Source organism: Hemibagrus wyckioides, linkage group LG25, assembly GCF_019097595.1.
Source record: "Hemibagrus wyckioides isolate EC202008001 linkage group LG25, SWU_Hwy_1.0, whole genome shotgun sequence".
Lineage (NCBI taxonomy): Eukaryota > Metazoa > Chordata > Actinopteri > Siluriformes > Bagridae > Hemibagrus > Hemibagrus wyckioides.
In genome coordinates, this window is record NC_080734.1 from 9,441,607 (window position 1) to 9,460,006 (window position 18,400).

The 18,400-nt window shown below is 39.0% G+C and overlaps 1 protein-coding gene across 2 annotated transcripts in view; it reads right to left on the reverse strand.

The window, feature by feature from the left end:
• ppp2r5a (protein phosphatase 2, regulatory subunit B', alpha isoform) overlaps nucleotides 1–14,816 on the reverse strand; it is a 39,283-nt gene extending 24,467 nt beyond the window's left edge. The window contains exon 1 of one of the 2 annotated variants that reach the window (XM_058379357.1): nucleotides 14,127–14,816. In XM_058379357.1, coding sequence (XP_058235340.1) covers nucleotides 14,127–14,274 — 148 coding nt within the window. In that variant the 5' untranslated portion in view covers nucleotides 14,275–14,816. Of the gene's footprint in view, nucleotides 1–14,114 lie in introns of both variants that reach the window. The other variant, XM_058379356.1, reaches the window with a different exon arrangement.
• Nucleotides 14,817–18,400: the final 3,584 nt, after the last annotated feature.

Consider the following 18,400-nt stretch of genomic DNA (forward strand, 5'->3'; position numbering starts at 1 on the left):
TTTAAATTCTAGATCAAATCCAGACCTTTCGCAAAACATGTCATTTGAGCCATTTCTGTGTTTATTTACAGCTAGATTTAGTAATCAGATTGAATTCTAGATCTAATTCTATATCTATATCAAGTAAGCTTAAGGGCTGAAATGTGTTACAGGATAATTGATGCTAAGAATCATTACAAGGACTTCCAGACCTTCGACAACAGTAAATATGCTTCAAGTAGCAATACCATACTGTACAATATCAATAGGTCATGCACATGGACAAATATCCATCCATTTATCTAGTTTCTGTACTGATTGGCCTACACAGGGTCATAGGGAGTCTGGAGTCAATCCCAGGGGACTTGGGCCACGCTGGATAGTGTGCCAAACTACTACAGGGCACGATCACATACACACACTTCCATACAACATGGACAATTTAGAGATGCCAACATGCCTACAGCACATATCTTTGGACTGGGGGAGGAAACCGTAGTACCCAGAAGAAACCTAAAAGCAAGGGGAGAACATGCAAACTTTAGACATGAAAAACTGGTCTACATAAGTGACAAGTAGCTGAGAGAACATTTCAGATACATGTGTACAAGATTAAGAAACAGTTTCTAGTCTAATAGAATTTACATTTATGGCATTTGGCAGATATTCAGAGCAATATCCAGAAGCCTTTATCATTAAATGGACCACGAGTGTCATCAGTCAAAAAACTATTTTGTAGAGAGTATAAAGTAAGAAAAGCACACAGACAACAGAATTTATATATTTCCTTTTTTAAATTAAAGGTAATACATTATCTTCAGCCAACAGGGCTGAGCTGTTGTGTTAACAGTATCTTAACCGGAGCAAGTCAATAAATAGAAGATAATTATATTTATTTTAATAATGCTTGTGTATTGTAACTACATGACTGGTGCAATAAACAGAACAGGAATCTCTGCTGCTTGAAACATTTGTTCCTGGGCAAAATAAAGAGTCATAGTCATGGTTTGTTAAAGGAGTATGACTAAGGGCTAGAACTTTAATTAAATTTAAAAGGTGGGTCAACATCGATGATAGTCTGTCTAGGAACCTGTCTGCTTCCTCAGAGCGAGGATCTTCTTATGGGACAAACATGGAGTGGTGAGGAAAGCAGGGGACACCTGCCCAGCCATCCAGATCAGCCAAATCAAGACTAGAGATCTATGGGGTGACAGATGTCGCAGCCAGATGTCACAGCTAGACCGCCCTCATATCCGAGCCGCAGGTTATAAAAATCAGTGTCTGTCTGCAGAAACGCAACAAAATGCAATAAGAACCGGCTCTGGGGAAAGAGAGAGTCAGTATTTTTAAATTCGCCAGGCATCACACAAATGTATCCTTAGATCCATAGACGCACATCTGTGTTGCCTGATGTGGCTCACCCCAGAAAAAAAAGATTTTTTTAAAAAACAATTAAGTGTACAGAAATTGTTTATCTGTCCTCGTTAATCTGTCCTTGGTTCCAGAGTGATGTTTAACTGGGTCAGATTGATTGGGTTCAATACATTCAAGCCTGTGGACACTCATCGATCATACTGATCAATTATCATTATTCATAAGACAGACAATAATCCAGCCTCAGTACCATTTTTTAAAAACACAAATTCCCCTCAAGCTGATCTAGTCACTTCTCTTTCACGAGAAAATAATCCAGCAAAATACATAGAAACCATAACAAATTTTCAACTGTATATTTTTGTGTGTTTATCTATTTATTTTTATTATCTGGTAATAAATTTAGTTAAATTAAAAGGTTATATTTCTCTAATATTTACTAAGTCTGAGACTAATCCAATAATTCCACGCTCTGTTTACAGAGGGTGCCAATAATTATGGAGCTGACACCTTATTGCTGTGTCAGTCAACAGCTTAATAATATTTAATGACCATTACTCTTCTGATCTTGCCTCTTTAGTTCGGACATGCTAGCTGGAGCACTGTGTTGACCTCAAGCACTGTGTGTGATGTAGCATGGGCTTAGTGAGTTCAACAAAATCAACAATATCAGTCTGTACACTGTGTGACATGTTACACACACTATCAATCAGGCATAGAGCCACAGGGATAAAAAAAAAAGGGCTGGGTGTTAATTAATAATGGAACCCTGACATGACCTCAGATATGTGCTCTCTCACACACACACACACACACACACACACACACACACACACAGAGCAGGGCACTACACAAACATCCTACTGCTACACACAAAATGCTGACACTTAATCTGATATTAAACATGCATTTATTTTTTAAAGAATTGCTAAGAAATATTAGTAAAAAATTAGTGGCCTCTGTGTCTATCAGTCACAATGAAGGAGGTGTGGCTTCTGTGTCTGTCTGTTCCACTGAAGGAGGTGTGGCCTCTGTGTCTGTCTGTTCCAGTGAAGGAGGCGTGGCCTAAGTGTCTGTCTGTTCCAGTTAAGGAGGCGTGGCCTAAGTGTCATCTGTTCCAGTGAGGGAGGCGTGGCCTAAGTGTCTGTCACAGTGAAGGAGGTGTGGCCTCTGTGTCTGTCTGTTCCAGTTAAGGAGGCATGGCCTAAGTGTCTGTCTGTTCCAGTGAGGGAGGCGTGGCCTAAGTGTCTGTCACAGTGAAGGAGGTGTGGCCTCTGTGTCTGTCTGTTCCAGTTAAGGAGGCATGGCCTAAGTGTCTGTCTGTTCCAGTGAGGGAGGCGTGGCCTAAGTGTCTGTCTGTTCCAGTGAAGGAGGCGTGGCTTCTATGTCTATCTGTTCCATTGAAGGATGGAACAGATCGGCGTGGCCTAAGTGTCTGTCTTTAAGCTATATCAAACGAATAACCTGATATACATAACAGACAACACGAGATTATTACCAAATCTAACTGAACGTGGACTCTAAGGCCCAGTACACAGTAACGCAGTTCATTTTACAAAAACACTGTTTTTTAATGTTTTAGCCACAAGAGTATTTTCAATCAATTTCCCCAAGGTTTCCTGTCTACAATGAACCGTGTGTGGGATATAGTCCTTGTTCCACCTGTTTATTTGATTCTGTTCATTTTAGTTTTACCAAAACCCATATGATCATAATGATTTGCATATTATAAATCTGGGATATATAAACATGCTATTCTAAAATAAATAATACACTTGGTGTTCAATCCATTGTCATTTCTGCCATTTGTGCCATGTTTGTTTTTACAACACAGATACCTGAAAACCCAGTGTGACCAGTACCCTGTTCTCAGCTGTCCAACATGAAATTAAAACACCAAGCAGTATCAAATTATACAGAGCACATCAACACTTACACATCAGCATTTCAGACTTTTGGATTGAAAAAACAAAGACAAAAACACACATTTCCAGTGGTTTAATACACTGCTTTATTGTGTCCTATTCTACCTCCTGACAGCCTCGTTTCCAATAACAAACTTTCAGCACTCCATTAACAGTTTCAGCAAACCAAAGCAACCTGAGACAGCACTGTGCAATACCTGAGTATGTGTTACAATGTACAATACGGCACTTGTTTAACCATTTGAACACAAAGATCTGGTCAAAGTGTATTCCTTCCCCTTATATGTACAGAACTGCATTCGAGGCTCAATTAGTTATAAACAACAGAGAAGAGAATTTCTCTAATCAGCCAATGAAGAAGCTTTGGATGAAGCTAATATTTAACCCTCACAAATTCTGCCTTCATCAGTTGTGATCAACAAAAAACTGACATCAGCACATTTGCTAATAATTTGAAATTGTAATACTTCATTATTTATTGACTCGGGTAAATTCAAAAGCTGTCTGACCAATCACAGTTTGCGTCCAGCTTTCCCAGGGTGAAGAAACTCAAACATCGACCTGTTGTTTATTATGGACTTGTTTTTACCCTAGTAAAATCTGAGGCTAAATGCTAATCATGCTTACTATAGAAGAGAGCCCAAAGAAATGCTTTCTGTACTGTAGATCATTCTAGAATCCGCCAAAGTCGTCAAATACTTTCAGAGGGCACGGGTCATTTGACCGACACGATTTTTTCAGGAAGTTTCACGCAGGAGCGTACAAACAGAAGTGTGTACAATGGGAAGTGCGTATACAGAGAAATGTGTTTACTCGGAAGTGTGTATACTTGGAATTGCACGTTAACACAAAAGCATTTATGCAGAATTGTGTGTGTACATGGAATTGTATGCGTATACAAAATTGCACGGAAATGCGCATACACCAAAGTGTGTATAAACAGAAACACATACGCGCAGAAGTGTGTATACAAAGGAGTGCATAAACTGTCCAGTCACTTTTATTTAGACTGTCTGAAATGGAAAATGTGAAATAAAAACTGCTGTAATAAATGTGACCCAAATGAAGATCACCTGACTTCCTAATAAATTTGATCTCTTAATACATTTGACTTCTTTGTGCTCGAGCTGTTTGCACATGATGCCGTAAATGGAGTTCGTCTGCACAGCGTCACGGCTACAAGTAAACACTTGTCTAAATTAAGGGCCCTTTGACATGAAAGCCAGCTTGGTTTCTTTGATCATATCAAACACACTCAGTGATTCTCTCTCTCTCTCTCTCTCTCTCTCTCTCACACACACACACACACACACACACAGTCTGTCAGTCACACTGGAATAATCATTAGCACTTCAAATTTGTGGTTGCCATGGTAACAGGGTGCCTGTTACGTTCATGGTGAGTCATGATGTCGGTATCTGTGTCACATCTTCGGAGGTAACCACACACACCTTTCCACTAAAGGAGGAAGCACATTTCTAAAATACACTGGAGTTAGGACCCATAGTGTCATTAGCGAGCGAGCGAGCAAGCGAGAGAGAGAGAGAGAGAGAGAGAGAGAGAGAGAGAGAGAGAGAGTGATAGAGAGAGAGAGATTTCTCTGAAGCAGTGTTTACTGAATTTAAGCACTAAATCCGCCATCACTGAGCAGTAAAAGTATACTACAATAAGCAAGCTGTGTTCTCTAGGCTGAAATGCACTCTCTGGCTAACGTCCAGTTCCAGTAAAACCTCAGGTGGACTCTCAAACCGCTGCCCTCTTGATACTGCGTTTGGATTTTAATTAATGAGAAGATATGGTATTTGAATGCATTTATAAATCAATAAGCGTACAGATTTATACTGCCAGAGACAAACTTTAGCAGCAGTGCTACACTGGTTAAGGTTGTATCCCAAATGGTGTTGCTTTCGTAATTACACATATCATATTCACACAGTCCAATTTATTAGGAACATTCATGCAGTTATCTCGTCAGTCAACCATGCTGCAGCAATGATCATGTAGGTGCAGGTCTTTAATTTAATGTTCCCATCAAACATCGGAATGGGGAAAAAGTGTGATTTTTTTCATGGCATAGTTGTTGGTACCAGATGAGCTGGTCTGAGTATTTGATCTGCAGATGTTCACACACAACATAAAAGCTGGTGCAAAAAAACAAAAGCACCAGTTCTGTAGGTGGTTCAGTTCAGTTCTGCCTCGTTGATAAGAGAGGACCGATTGGTTTGCGCTGACAGGAAGGATACAGTATCTCTTATAAATCACTCTACACCGTCTGTGAGCTAAAAAGCATCTGAGCTTGCACTAAACATCAAACCTCGAAGAGGATGAGCGACCACAACATCTTTCATTCTGCAGGGTTTGACGTGGTGCGCGATCCGAGATGCTTTTTTTTTGATCACCAGTGCTTAATTGAGTCACTATAGACTTCCTGTCAGTTTAAGTTTCTCTGCATCAGTTTTATTTACCCACAGTCTTGTTTTCTTGTCACTGATCTGTAGGTAAATTAATCATTAGTCATCAGAGATCAGTGATTATTTCTTCTCAATACAGAATAAACACCAAAAGGCTTTATATTCACTACACATGTTCACCTATGACATAATTAATATAGATGAATGTACTACTATGCTTTATTGTGAATTTAAAATTCCCAAAAGGAAAATAATGGCATTGTAGTGCATTAGAACACAAAGCTGGTTCATTGTTTATATAGTCAATTAGAAAAACTACACATAATAAAAAATTTATGCCTGTAACATACACCGGCCAGGCATAACATTATGACCACCTGTCTAATATTGTGTTGGGACCGGGAACACCCCACAAGAGCTACACTTTTGGAGATGCTCTGATCCAGTGGTCTAGCCATCACAATTTGGCCCTTGTCAAACTCGCTCAAATCCTTACGCTTGCCCATTTTTCCTGCTTCTAACACATTAACTTTGAGGACAAAATGTTCACTTGCTGCCTAATATATCCCACCCACTAACAGGTGCCATGATGAAGAGATAATCAGTGTTATTCACTTCACCTCTCACTGCTCATAACGTTATGCCTGATCGGTATACGCCATGTGTTCATTTAAAGTCTTTAAAGGTCTAAAAGTTCCTCTAACCAAAACACTTACGAAAGAGATGTTTGGATAGATTTACTCTTCTGGTCTGGTCTTCATCCTGGCTGCCCTGCTCGTTCTAACTCTTTAAATTTATGTATTATGTACTTGGGATACTCTTGAATAAAGCAAAATGCATTTTGTAGGACGTGCTATGTTATTTACAGCTCATAATAAACATAAAAAATGGCATTAAGCAAAGAAAAATGTCTAAATATTTATGTGGTGAAGTTCCTATTAGGAGAGATGAGTTTAACATTTATAGCAGGACTCTCCAGGACCGAAGGCTTCGTATTGGGAACATAAACTGTGGGTTTTTTTTTTTTTTTTATTAACTGTAATATATATATATATATATAGACTGTATATATATATAGAAAAGCGAGGCTGCTGTGGAAATGACTGTTTATAGTTACTATCACATAAGTAATTGCAGGAAATAACTTAATGTTGACTAAACATAGTCTAGAACTATAAATGGTTAAAAACCAAGATGTATTATTCCGTACAAAATTATAGTAGTTGAAGTTCAGTGGTATAAAACATTCCAGAATGCACAGTTTTAGAAAAATTGATCCATTTTGAGTCAGTAATGGCCATATCCCATGATCGCACGTCCTGAATTATTTTCCTCGAACAGAACTGCTTGTGTATTAGGCTTAATATCAGCACATCCATTTTTAGCTCTGAATGAGCTGGAGCCAGATGGTCGAGATATCTTATTTAATGATTGACTCAAAGGCTGCAGACCCAACCAAAGTCCATTATGGTTCCTTGTTTTTGAAAATGTCACTCTCAGACATCCTGCCTGTATTTTAGCTGCAGATTCTGAAAAGGATATAAAGCAGGACATAAAAAATAAAGGAACTCAGCTTTATGCAGTCAACTAGGATCATGCTTTATACATTTATAACATTTATCATGTTCATCATCAAATCATATCAAATTTACTACACTAGGTTTAAAGATTAAAAAAAAAAAAATAGGACCTTTCAATTTAATGTACAAAGACAGGGCCTTTTCTCCGAACAACTGGACACAAGATTCAGACTTTTAAAAGCTGTGATCTGATTGGCTTACATTGTGGTATTCCATCTTAACAAAGATGTTGTGTGTAGCAGTTGTGTATTGGTGCAAATGAAATGAGCTCATGTTTGCTGATGAGTTACAGCAGCTGGTTATGATTTTAAAGTGTTTATATCAATAGATAGGACTCTCTTTTACACGCTGGAGTTCTGCCATGTGAGACTATGCACACGAAGACGTCACAAAAGTGACTGTAGGTTGCTGGTCGGCTATGGTTTTGTGGGTAGATACTGATTTTTCTCCTGACAAGACAGGGATTTACGTCACGAGGAATCTCATTCAAACAATGATGCCCAATTCCAGAAATTCCAGATGATCATAGATGCCATTTATGTCTGGCTGATTGTCTGGCATGGTTTTGTTCATCAGCAAACTCTGGTGTCCTTTTTCAAATGCAGAATGTTTTTATGTCTTGTTTTTGTGTTTGTCTTGGTCTCAATGGTCACGACTGTAACTATAATAAAACCTGGATAGTAGTCCATCAGCTGACTAAACTCACGCTGATCCAGATATTTTCTCAAAGCCGAAGCAGATTTCTGAAGCATCTCCACAAAGTCACTGAAAAAAAGCTTTTGTTTGTTTCCATAAATTCCTCTTCTAAAGAAGTAACAGTGTCATAAAAAGAGTGCCAGCTGATCATATACAGTCACAATAAGCCGGGGAAAACGCACACTCCCTAAAGCACTGACTGTTCTAAAAAATTTAATATTCATATTTTTTCTCACTTCCTCACAGCTTTCTTATGTTGATTCAAAAGCTGCATGAAAACAGGTGGATGGAAACAACACCTCCGTTTCAACAGGCTCATACACAATCTGGGCTGAATTTGTGACTAACTATATTACTACTGTGCACTTAATGACTAATAACAATGCAATACATCTGGGAGGAGGCCATTGTGATCACATCCCTCTCCCACTTTCTCTCACACTTCACACAGAATAATAAACAGACAAACGTAGCAGTGTTGATGAGAATAAGGATGTTAGACTCAGATTCTACTTACTGTTGCTTCTCCTAATACTAGTCTCATTTAGTGTTTAACACTAGTCTCATTTCCATCTTGAAATACACTAGGCCTAACCTAGCTTCAGATCTGTTGTCACTAATCCATGTTTGAATGTGGTAGTGGTAGTTCAAGTCATCTGAAGGTTATGGGTTATAGGTTCAAATCAGGGTTGGATCTCTACTGATAGAGGAATCAGGTATAAGACCAATGCTGTGCTCATATAACCAGTCATAAAAGATTTCCTGACACCAACATCTGATGCCACATTATACTCTGTGATGTAAGCCTAGTGTATATGATCATGCTATGAAACAATCAACACCAAAAAATTTTTAAAATGTCCCTATCTTACAAATACACCGATCAGGCATAACATTATGAACACTGAAAGGTGAAGTGAATAACACTGATTACCTCCTCATCATGGCACCTGTTAGTGGGTGGGATATATTAGGCAGCAAGTGAACATTTTGTCATCGAAGTTGATGTGTTCGAAGCAGGAAAAATGAGAGTTTGACAAGGGACAGATTGTGATGGCTAGACGACTGGATCAGAGCATCTCTAAAACTGCAGCTCTTGTGGGGTGTTCCTAGTCTGCAGTGGTCAGTATCTATTAAAAGTGGTCCAAGAAAGGAACAGTGGTGAACCGGTCACAGGGTCATGGGCGGCCAAGGCACAATGATTCACATGGGGACTGAAGGCTGGAATGTGTGATCCGATCCCACAGACGAGCTACTGTTGCTCAAATTGGTGAAGAAGTTAATGCTGGTTCTGATAGAAAGGTGTCAGAATGATGGGTCAGGGCTGTTTTGGCAGCGAAAGAGGGACCAACACAATATTAGGCAGGTGGTTATAACGTTATGCCTGATCAGTGTATATGCTGCTGTTCCATTTATTTTCTCACGGGTGTAGATGTTACGCAATAGTGAGACAGCGTTCTCACTGCCTCATTCATCTCCATGAGAGTTACAAATTACTGCACCTAGTGGTCAAAAAAGTAAACTTAAAAAACCAAGCACTAATAAAGGCCCACTGGGGCATGAACCATGCTGCCCCATGCTCAAGGAAGAAGCAGAGGGCAGAGCAGTTATTGACAGGATTAGGGTTGCCAGATTGGACTAGTTTAACAAATCTTGTTTTACAGCAAAGAATGGCAGTGCTCTATGCTATTTTGTAGTATAAATAGTGTACGTAAATGTCATGTTTTCACACTAAAAAATGTATAATGTATAATGTTGGACACTTCATGAACTCAAAGCAGCTTTGCTTGACCAGGCATTGAGACATTTTTCAAATGACCAAAGACACTTCGGCAAAGACAAGATGTCTAACAAAAGTCTTTTAAATTAGCTTAGATTGTGTGATTTATTTTTATTAACATTTTTTTTAAAAATTCACTGTATTTTTGTTGTCATTTACCTTAAACTGAGAAACAGCGTATACTTCTGGTAAATTAATAAAAACCTAGTGTTCCAACTGAGACGATATGGACCTTCTAAAATTCATACAACTAGACGGCAGAGCATGTAGCGTCTAGTGTAAGCACACAATGTGAAGTAGGTCATTTAGGACACCACTTAAAATTTCTGCAAATAAAGTTTAAGTGCATACAGTGTGTCTGTGATGTAAGAACCACTTCTGTTATAAGATATATTGCAAAGATTTGCAGAGAGCCAGAGGGATTACGGAGAGGTTAATGTCCATAGATCAGCCTTGTTTCCCTTGCAAAGACTGAGGAGGAAAAAAAAATAGAAAATGTGTCTCCAGGCAGTTTTCCAGTGCTGGAATTGTTCAGGTCTTTCAAGAACGGCAGCATTGAGATACAGATTACAATCGAAAAGAGCTGTTGCTTTTTCTCTTACTAGAAGCTCATACAGAAATACAGCTGAAACATGTCTAGCATTATTAACAGCGAATACCAAAAATACATTCATACTCAAAAATAAACTGTATTAGTTCATCCCTAGGAGTAAAAAGTGATTGTCCGCACCTCCAATCAGAAAATAACAGAAATATTGATCCAGGTGAAAAATTAGCAGCAGGATCACTAAACATACCAGAATTATTTCAATATAAGCCTCATATTAATATATATAATTTCATGTGTTTCATTGTGGTTTCCTTTAACCCTGGACTGCTAAGCTCTGTGACTGGGCTGGATTCTTCCTTATATCTGAATGTCTTTGGATTAATAAATTAAATGTAAACATACATGTGCTACAGTGATAAAACTAGGGTTTGCTCTGCTGATAGAGGGTTTATCTAAATGATATCAGAAACCAAGCTTGATTTAGTCCACTAAAGCATTACAAAGACACAAGCAGTCAGGTTCAACTCAAGTACGTTCAACCCTTAGAGGCCTGTCCTATTATATTTTTACCTTTATGATAGACGTCTATCTTTGTATCTCCATATGTTGTTTTTCCAGAATATCCTGATAAACACACACTGATATTTTCAAAAAAGCATGCATGGACATGTGCTGATATAAAGCGAGTGCTGATATGAAATATTCATATTTATATTCTAATCAATTTAGCCATGACTTTATTACAGGTCATAACTGCACCACCATGCTGATAAACAAGAAATGTCTTTATATCCATGTGATAATGAACTCTAAACTCTCACTGAATGACAAGTTAAGCAACAGCTTGCGTGAGACAGAGATATCATCCATCCATCCATCCATCCATTTTCTATACCCGATTTATTCCTAATTCGGGTCACGGGGATCTGCTGGAGCCTATCCCAGCAAACACTGTGCAAAATGCAGGGGTATACCCTGGACAGGTCGCCAGTCCGTCACAGGGCCACATATATAGACAGACAACCACACACACTCACACTCACTCCTATGGGCTATTTAGAATTACAGAGAAATCAGTTTAGTTTAAATTATTATCCAGCATTGAAAGAAATTTTTGTTCCCACATTAAATTACAAGCTGCTACTCACAGAGGTGGACATCGGATACATTCATTAGCACAAAGAGTTCTTGTCTAGTCCTGTGTACTGTGTAGAGATCTTTGAGAAAGCTGATATATAATTAAAACATAAGTTAAGTTGTCTTTTTGTCACATATACATTCCTGCACAATGAAATTATTTCTTCGCATATCCCATCCTTGGGAGTTGGGGTCAGAGCGCAGGGTCAGCCATGAGACAGCGCCCCTGGAGCAGGTGGGGTTAAGGGCCTTGCTCAAGTATCCAACGGTTGCAGCTTGGCAGTGTTTGAGCCTTCCGGTCAATGACCCATAGCCACTTGAGCTACCACCACCCCCATGTTATTATTATTATACAATCACCATCGTTATGTGCATCAGTCACCGTGCGTAATACAGCAACTGTAAGATCTGTATGTACAGCACTGAGGTGTATAGCACCAGTGTGAAGGGCATTACATTTAAACACACACACTCAATGAAAAGTAAATAGAAAGTAGGGTTTATTTCGTCCTGTGTGTTTTTTGAACAGACTTGGCAACTACCAAAAAAAGAAAAAAAACAGCCTGCTAGTGCTTATGTATGCTGTAGCGAGTGATAAAGGAACAGATGAGTATTCGTCACTTATTGAAAATCTGCTGATAGCAACAAGCGACATATCAAACTGAGACTTTGTCAGCTTTCTGCAAAATACCCAGCACATGCTGTGCACACATGCAACAAATCCACACAAAGGACTTGGACTGTTTCATGTTTACCAATTTTTTTTTAAATATTCTTTTATAAATATTATAAATACATTCATAATCTTCTGACTTTTTACATTAACTTCTGCACACATTTGTAAATAATTGTACAGAAGATATAACATTTCTACATAACAGATCTAGCTGAATTCTCTGACCCTTAGCCATGCCTACTACATGAGTCATGGCACTTCACTCAACACACACAGAGAAATGTACAATAACCGAGATATCTTCACAACTACCGTTTATTTCTTTTCAGGAACACACAATGCCAGATGGTGCGGATCACACGAGATCTCAGTAATATAATGTGATGCTAACAAACACCAAAGTGGCTTCAGTGTCAGAGACATTGCATTCTGATATTATGCAAGACGAGAAAGATGAATAGATGCAAATATTAAAAATTGCTTTTGGGTAAAAAGATTCTGGCTCAGCAGGTAGCAATCCCATATATTCAGGTCCCCATTTCAATCCTGAGCTCGGCTACTGCCTGTTCGGAGTTTTGCACGTTGTCTGTTTTCCTCCCTTGACAACTCTAAATTACTCCCTAGTTGTGAATGAGTCTGTGAATTGTGCCCTGTAATGAAGTGGCATCCCATTCACAGTATCTTCCCACCTACAATCCCCTGCGAGTGAGTGAAGATGAATAAAAGAATATTTGAACTGATATTTAGTAGTATAATACAATATAAATAATGTATATATATATATATATATATATAGCCAAAAGGGTTGGGACACCCCTCCATATCATTAAATTCAGGTGTTGTTTTTCAGGGGTTGGACTCAGCCACTTAGTTCCAGTGAAAGGAACTCTTAATGCTTCAGCATACCAAGACATTTTGAACAATTTCATGCTCCCATCTTTGTAGGAACAGTTTGGGGATGACCCCTTCCTGTTCCAACATGACTGCACACAAGTGCACTAAGCAAGGTCCATAAAGACATGGATGAGTGAGTTTAGTGTGGAGGAACTTGACTGGCCTGCACAACCTGAGTCGTGACCTCAACCTGATAGAACACCTTTGGGATGAATTTGACCGGAGACTGTGAGAAAGACCTTCTTGTTCAACATCAGTGCCTGACGTCACAAATGCACTTCTAGTGGAATGGTGAAAAATTCCCATAAACACAGTCCTAAACCTTGTGGAAAGCCTTCCCAGAAGAGTTGAAGCTGTTATAGCTGCAAAGGGTGGGCCAACTCCATATTACATTCATGTGTATGTAAAGGCAGATGTCCCAAAACTTTTGGCAATATAGTGTGTGTATTTCAATTCAATACTAATATATATTTTATTTACTTATTAATATAAAATATACAATATTTTAATATTGAAGGAAATATATTCATTAAATATGAATATATTCATACATTATTTATAGGCCAATATGTTCTTAATATGTTTTATTTTGTGAGTCCAAAATATACACACACACATATATATATATATATATATATATATATATATATATATATGTTGTTGTTGTTTGGGTTTGTTTTTTTTTCTCAAAATAGCATCGTGCGCTGCCATAGAAACAAACTGCTGAACTATGTCCTGAAGTTACAAAGCTTAAAGTTATGATTGGTTTAATCCCGCCTCATCAGCAAAGACTGCTTGTTGATTGGTTGATTTGATGACCAATCAAACGCCGAGTTTTTCTATAACGAGTTATTGGTGTAACTGCAGGCCTTTAGGCTACTATACTACTTTAAACCTAAAATATTTGAGTTGTTAAATAATAGAATTGCCAATTTTATGGTGCATATCTGATTTTTTTTTGTAATTGACCCCGAACGAATTAAATATTATACGGAAATTATAAAGCAGCAGAACAGACCTGGGTTATTTATTATGGGATGTAGGCTAGTAGCGCCAGTGAAAGTGATCAGTATTAACATCAGCTTTAACGCGCAGCCCCATGATCCTCTTACCGTGAACGTTACCTCTGAGTTGCGGCAAGGCTGACAGCTCTCCCGAGGTACTGTGGCTCCGAAAGCGAGACGAGCTCGGGGATTTCCGCTGCTTCTGCGCCTTCTTCACGGATCTTCGAGTGAACCCGTCCACTTTTTCGGTGGCGGAGACCGCCGACATGTTCGCCCCGGTCGCTGGAGCTAATGATATAGCAGCTAACCTTAAAGAATGATGTAACCTAGCAACAAAGCAGCTTTATTCCGACAGTCGTACATCGGAATACCGTTGACATGTGAATGAGTGTCCACAGTGTCAACTGTCGTGAAAAGTTTCGGCTTCACTTCATAAAGTAATCCACAGGTTTCCGAAACGTTTAGTGCCAGACGAACAAGTAAAAGTCGCTCGTTTGCAGCGTCGCTGTATAAAAACACCCAGCTGTCGTCGTGCCGGGTTTACTCATAATTCCCAACACATCGATTTTAGGACATTTTTTAACCGCAGTTGCTGTAAATATTACAGATTATTCCACAGCCAGCACACTCCTCACATTAAATCCACGTCAATATCTACTAAAGAGCAGTCGGTACAGTCTATTCGATCGCACATGAGAGCCATGCAGTGCTGTTTAACCGAGAATTGACCTTTAAGGTGAACGTACAGGACGAAAACTGTACATTGTAACTGACAGCTACAGTCATTTTGCTCGAGTACTACGCGGATGGTATATGATGGACGGGACGTTCAACCAATTAGACGCGAGGGTGGGAACACCATCGACCAATCAGATGTTTCGTATTTGGTCGCGTTCGACAAGCCAGCGGCTGCTTTCCAAATGTTGGATGTAGCGTGAGACTCCAAACCTGTTAGCTTATATTGGATTATAGGGCGCTTTTGTAGGGCGTAGGCAAAGATTTGGGATACAGCCACAGCCGTATTGCTGTGAGATGATGTCGAAAAACTAGCATATTTTTTTCAATTTTAAAAATACAAAATGTGCTAAAAAAAACAACAACAACACAGTGTGTCAGCTTCATGGTGAAGGTGATGCTCATATTGGGAACCAGTGAATAAAAGAGTACAGTGAAGTCTATAAATGATCCTTAAAACAAATGTGGCCTATTCATGCACAAACATGTATACACTTCTGCAAATCACATGCTTGAGTGCACATCTAAAACAAAGAGCCAGTGTAGCTTTTATAACTGAGGATACATTGCTTTGCTTTGTAGCTCTGCTCACTGACCTGCATATTTTTCCCCCCATGAAGCCCTGAGGACAGCAGACACTGGCGGCCATCGGTCAGGACTGGTTTAACTTGTATTTCCTCTCTGAACACTTACTGAAGACAGACAAACTATTTTATACACATAATAAAACTATACACTATAAACTGGAGTAATGAAAATGTTTGTATACTGTATATTGCTTTAGTCTAACTTATACCACTTGCTCAAGCAATTACAGTCATGTGTGATACAGTATTTTGCCAAAAGTTTTGGGACACCCCTCTATATCATTGAATTCAGGTGTTGTTTTTCAGGGGTTGGGTTCGGCCCCTTAGTTCCAGTGAAAGGAACTCCGAGACATTTTGGACAATTTAATGCTTTTTGGAAACGCTCCCCTTCCTGTTCCAACATGACTGTGCACCAGTGCACAAAGAAAGGTCCATAAAGGTGTGGATGAGTGAGTTTGGTGTGGAGGAACATCAACCACAGAGTCCTGACCTCAACCCGATAGAACACCTTTGGGATGAATTAAAGCAGAGACTGTGAGCCGGGCCTTCTCGTCCAACATCTGTGCCTGACCTCACAAATGCACTTCTAGAAGAATGGTCAAAAATTCCCATAAACACACTCCTAAACCTTGTGGAAAGCCTTCCCAGAAGAGTTGAAGCTGTTATAGCTGTAAAGGGCGAGCCAATGCCATATTACATTCATGTGCACATAAAGGCAGACATCCCAAAACATTTGGCAATATAGTGTAAGTTTACACTACACTGTAAAACATTTACTGTCAAATCTACAGTCATTTACTGGAGACAGCGGTGGTAGTAAAATAAACCTTATTAACACCAAATCAACAAATGACTGTAATATCTTTACTGATAATTCCTGTTATTTTTTATTCACAATATATTTCGGGTTGCACCAGTTATCTTTTCAGCAATATACTGTTAAGGTCTGCAAGTAAAATACATTTAAATAATATGAATTATAAAAAATAAAACATAATCCAGTACATTTGCATGATACACCAGAGCAGAAGGTTTGGCTTTGTTGAGATTTGAACACGTGACATAATCTTTAATTCAAAGCCTTTGCCACAACAGATAATGTGCACTGGTTCATGGTTTTACCAGCGAATGAAGTTAAACTCAAGGTCAACCCAAGGGGAATTATTACCATTCGTTAGATATCCCACTATGCATTGTGTTCTCTGGTACTTTACTGTAAACCAATCCACTGCTCTTATCGCCTCACTGTTTATAGTACAATCTTGTAATACAATAAAACAGCATGTTGTTGTAAATGTATACTTAACATTTATTCAGTGTAACTTCTAGCTTTGCTCTATCTAATGTAACACTGCATATATCAAAGAGCAAAATGACAATCTTCTTATTGAGGATGGAGTTAGACATATTTTCCAAGCTGGACCACTTTAGACATGTTGGTGTGTAAGAAATATTTGTTGGAATATTCCTAAAAAACTTCTACAGGCTTTTTTTGCTTCTCTGTGATCTGTCAAACTTCCTGTTTATGACGTCTCAGCATGTTAAATATGCAGTTGTTGCTCAGTAATGTCAAGCTTCATGAGTAGCACAGACTTACCCCATGTTATTTATTTAAAACAATTATCCTGGGCTTGTGTGGCATTAAAACTGCAATTACATCAGGGGTTTAGAAGACACTTACGCTCTATGCTAAGAGATTTATACCCTGTACGTAGTTTTGGTTTCAAGGTCAACAGGTACCCAAGAGCTATGAGTATATGTCTGTCGCCCCCTGGTGCTGCAAAGCCAAAGTAGCTCTAACAATTTTAAATATAAATTTAAAGTTTTATTGTTGCAGAAAATCTCCTATAAATGGACCTTCTAATAGTCAGACTCCTTCACAGACCATCCAGCCCACAATGGCAAGTAATAGCATCAAGATTAGGAAGGATTGTAATTGCTGCCTCACAGTCCCAAAGTCCCTGGTTTGAGCCTGAGCACTGGTTACTTTTTGAATGGAGATTTACATGTTCTTGCCCTGCCAGTGTGGGTTACTGCAAAAACATGCAGGATTGGTGACTCTGGAAGTGTGAATAAGAGCGTATGTGGATACCTGGTGCCCTAAGATGGACTGGTGTCACAGACACACATATACAAAACAGTTCAGGGGAAATACACTGATCAGATATAACATTATGACCAGCTGACTAATATTGTGTTGGTCCTCCTTTTGCTGCCAAAACAGCCCTGACCCATCATGCACTGTGTATTCTGACACCTTTCTATCAGTATTAACCAGTATTAACTTCTTCAGCAGTTTGAGCAACAGTAGCTCGTCTGTTGGATCGGACCACACGGGCCAGCCTTCACTCCCCTTGTGCATCAGTGAGCCTTGGCCGCCCATGACCCTGTCGCCGGTTTACCACTGTTCCTTCCTTGGACCACTTTTGATAGATACTGACCACTGCAGACCGGGAACACCCCACAAGAGCTGTAGTTTTGGAGATGCCCTGATCCAGTCGTCTAGCCATCACAATTTGGCCCTTGTCAAACTCGCTCAAATCCTTACGCTTGTCCATTTTTCCTGCTTCTAACACATCAACTTTGAGGACAAAATGTTCACCGGTCACTGCTCATAATGTTATGCCTCATCAGTGTATGTAAACGCTATAGGGAAAACTTGCACACCGCATAAATTCTATTTATACTCTCCATACAATACTAGATATTTATTATATGTCTATCATAATTTACTACATTCTATTTTATCTATTGTAACAAGAAATATATATGTAACACATATGTGACAAAAACATAACCTTGAACCATCCAGCGTGTATCCGCCTCACACTTTGTGTTCCACAATGATCCTGAAGAGGATAAAACAATTACTGCATATGAACAACAAACCTTACAGCAGCAAAAACAAAGAAATAGATACAACACTGACACTACAGTGATACAAAGGGATTCACTGCCACCCATTTCACCAGGACTGACAGGCACAGGTGGGCATGTCTTGCTCGCCGGAAACTCCTTTATGCATGTTTTTAAATAAACACCAGGAATAAAAGAGCTGTACAGATACACAGA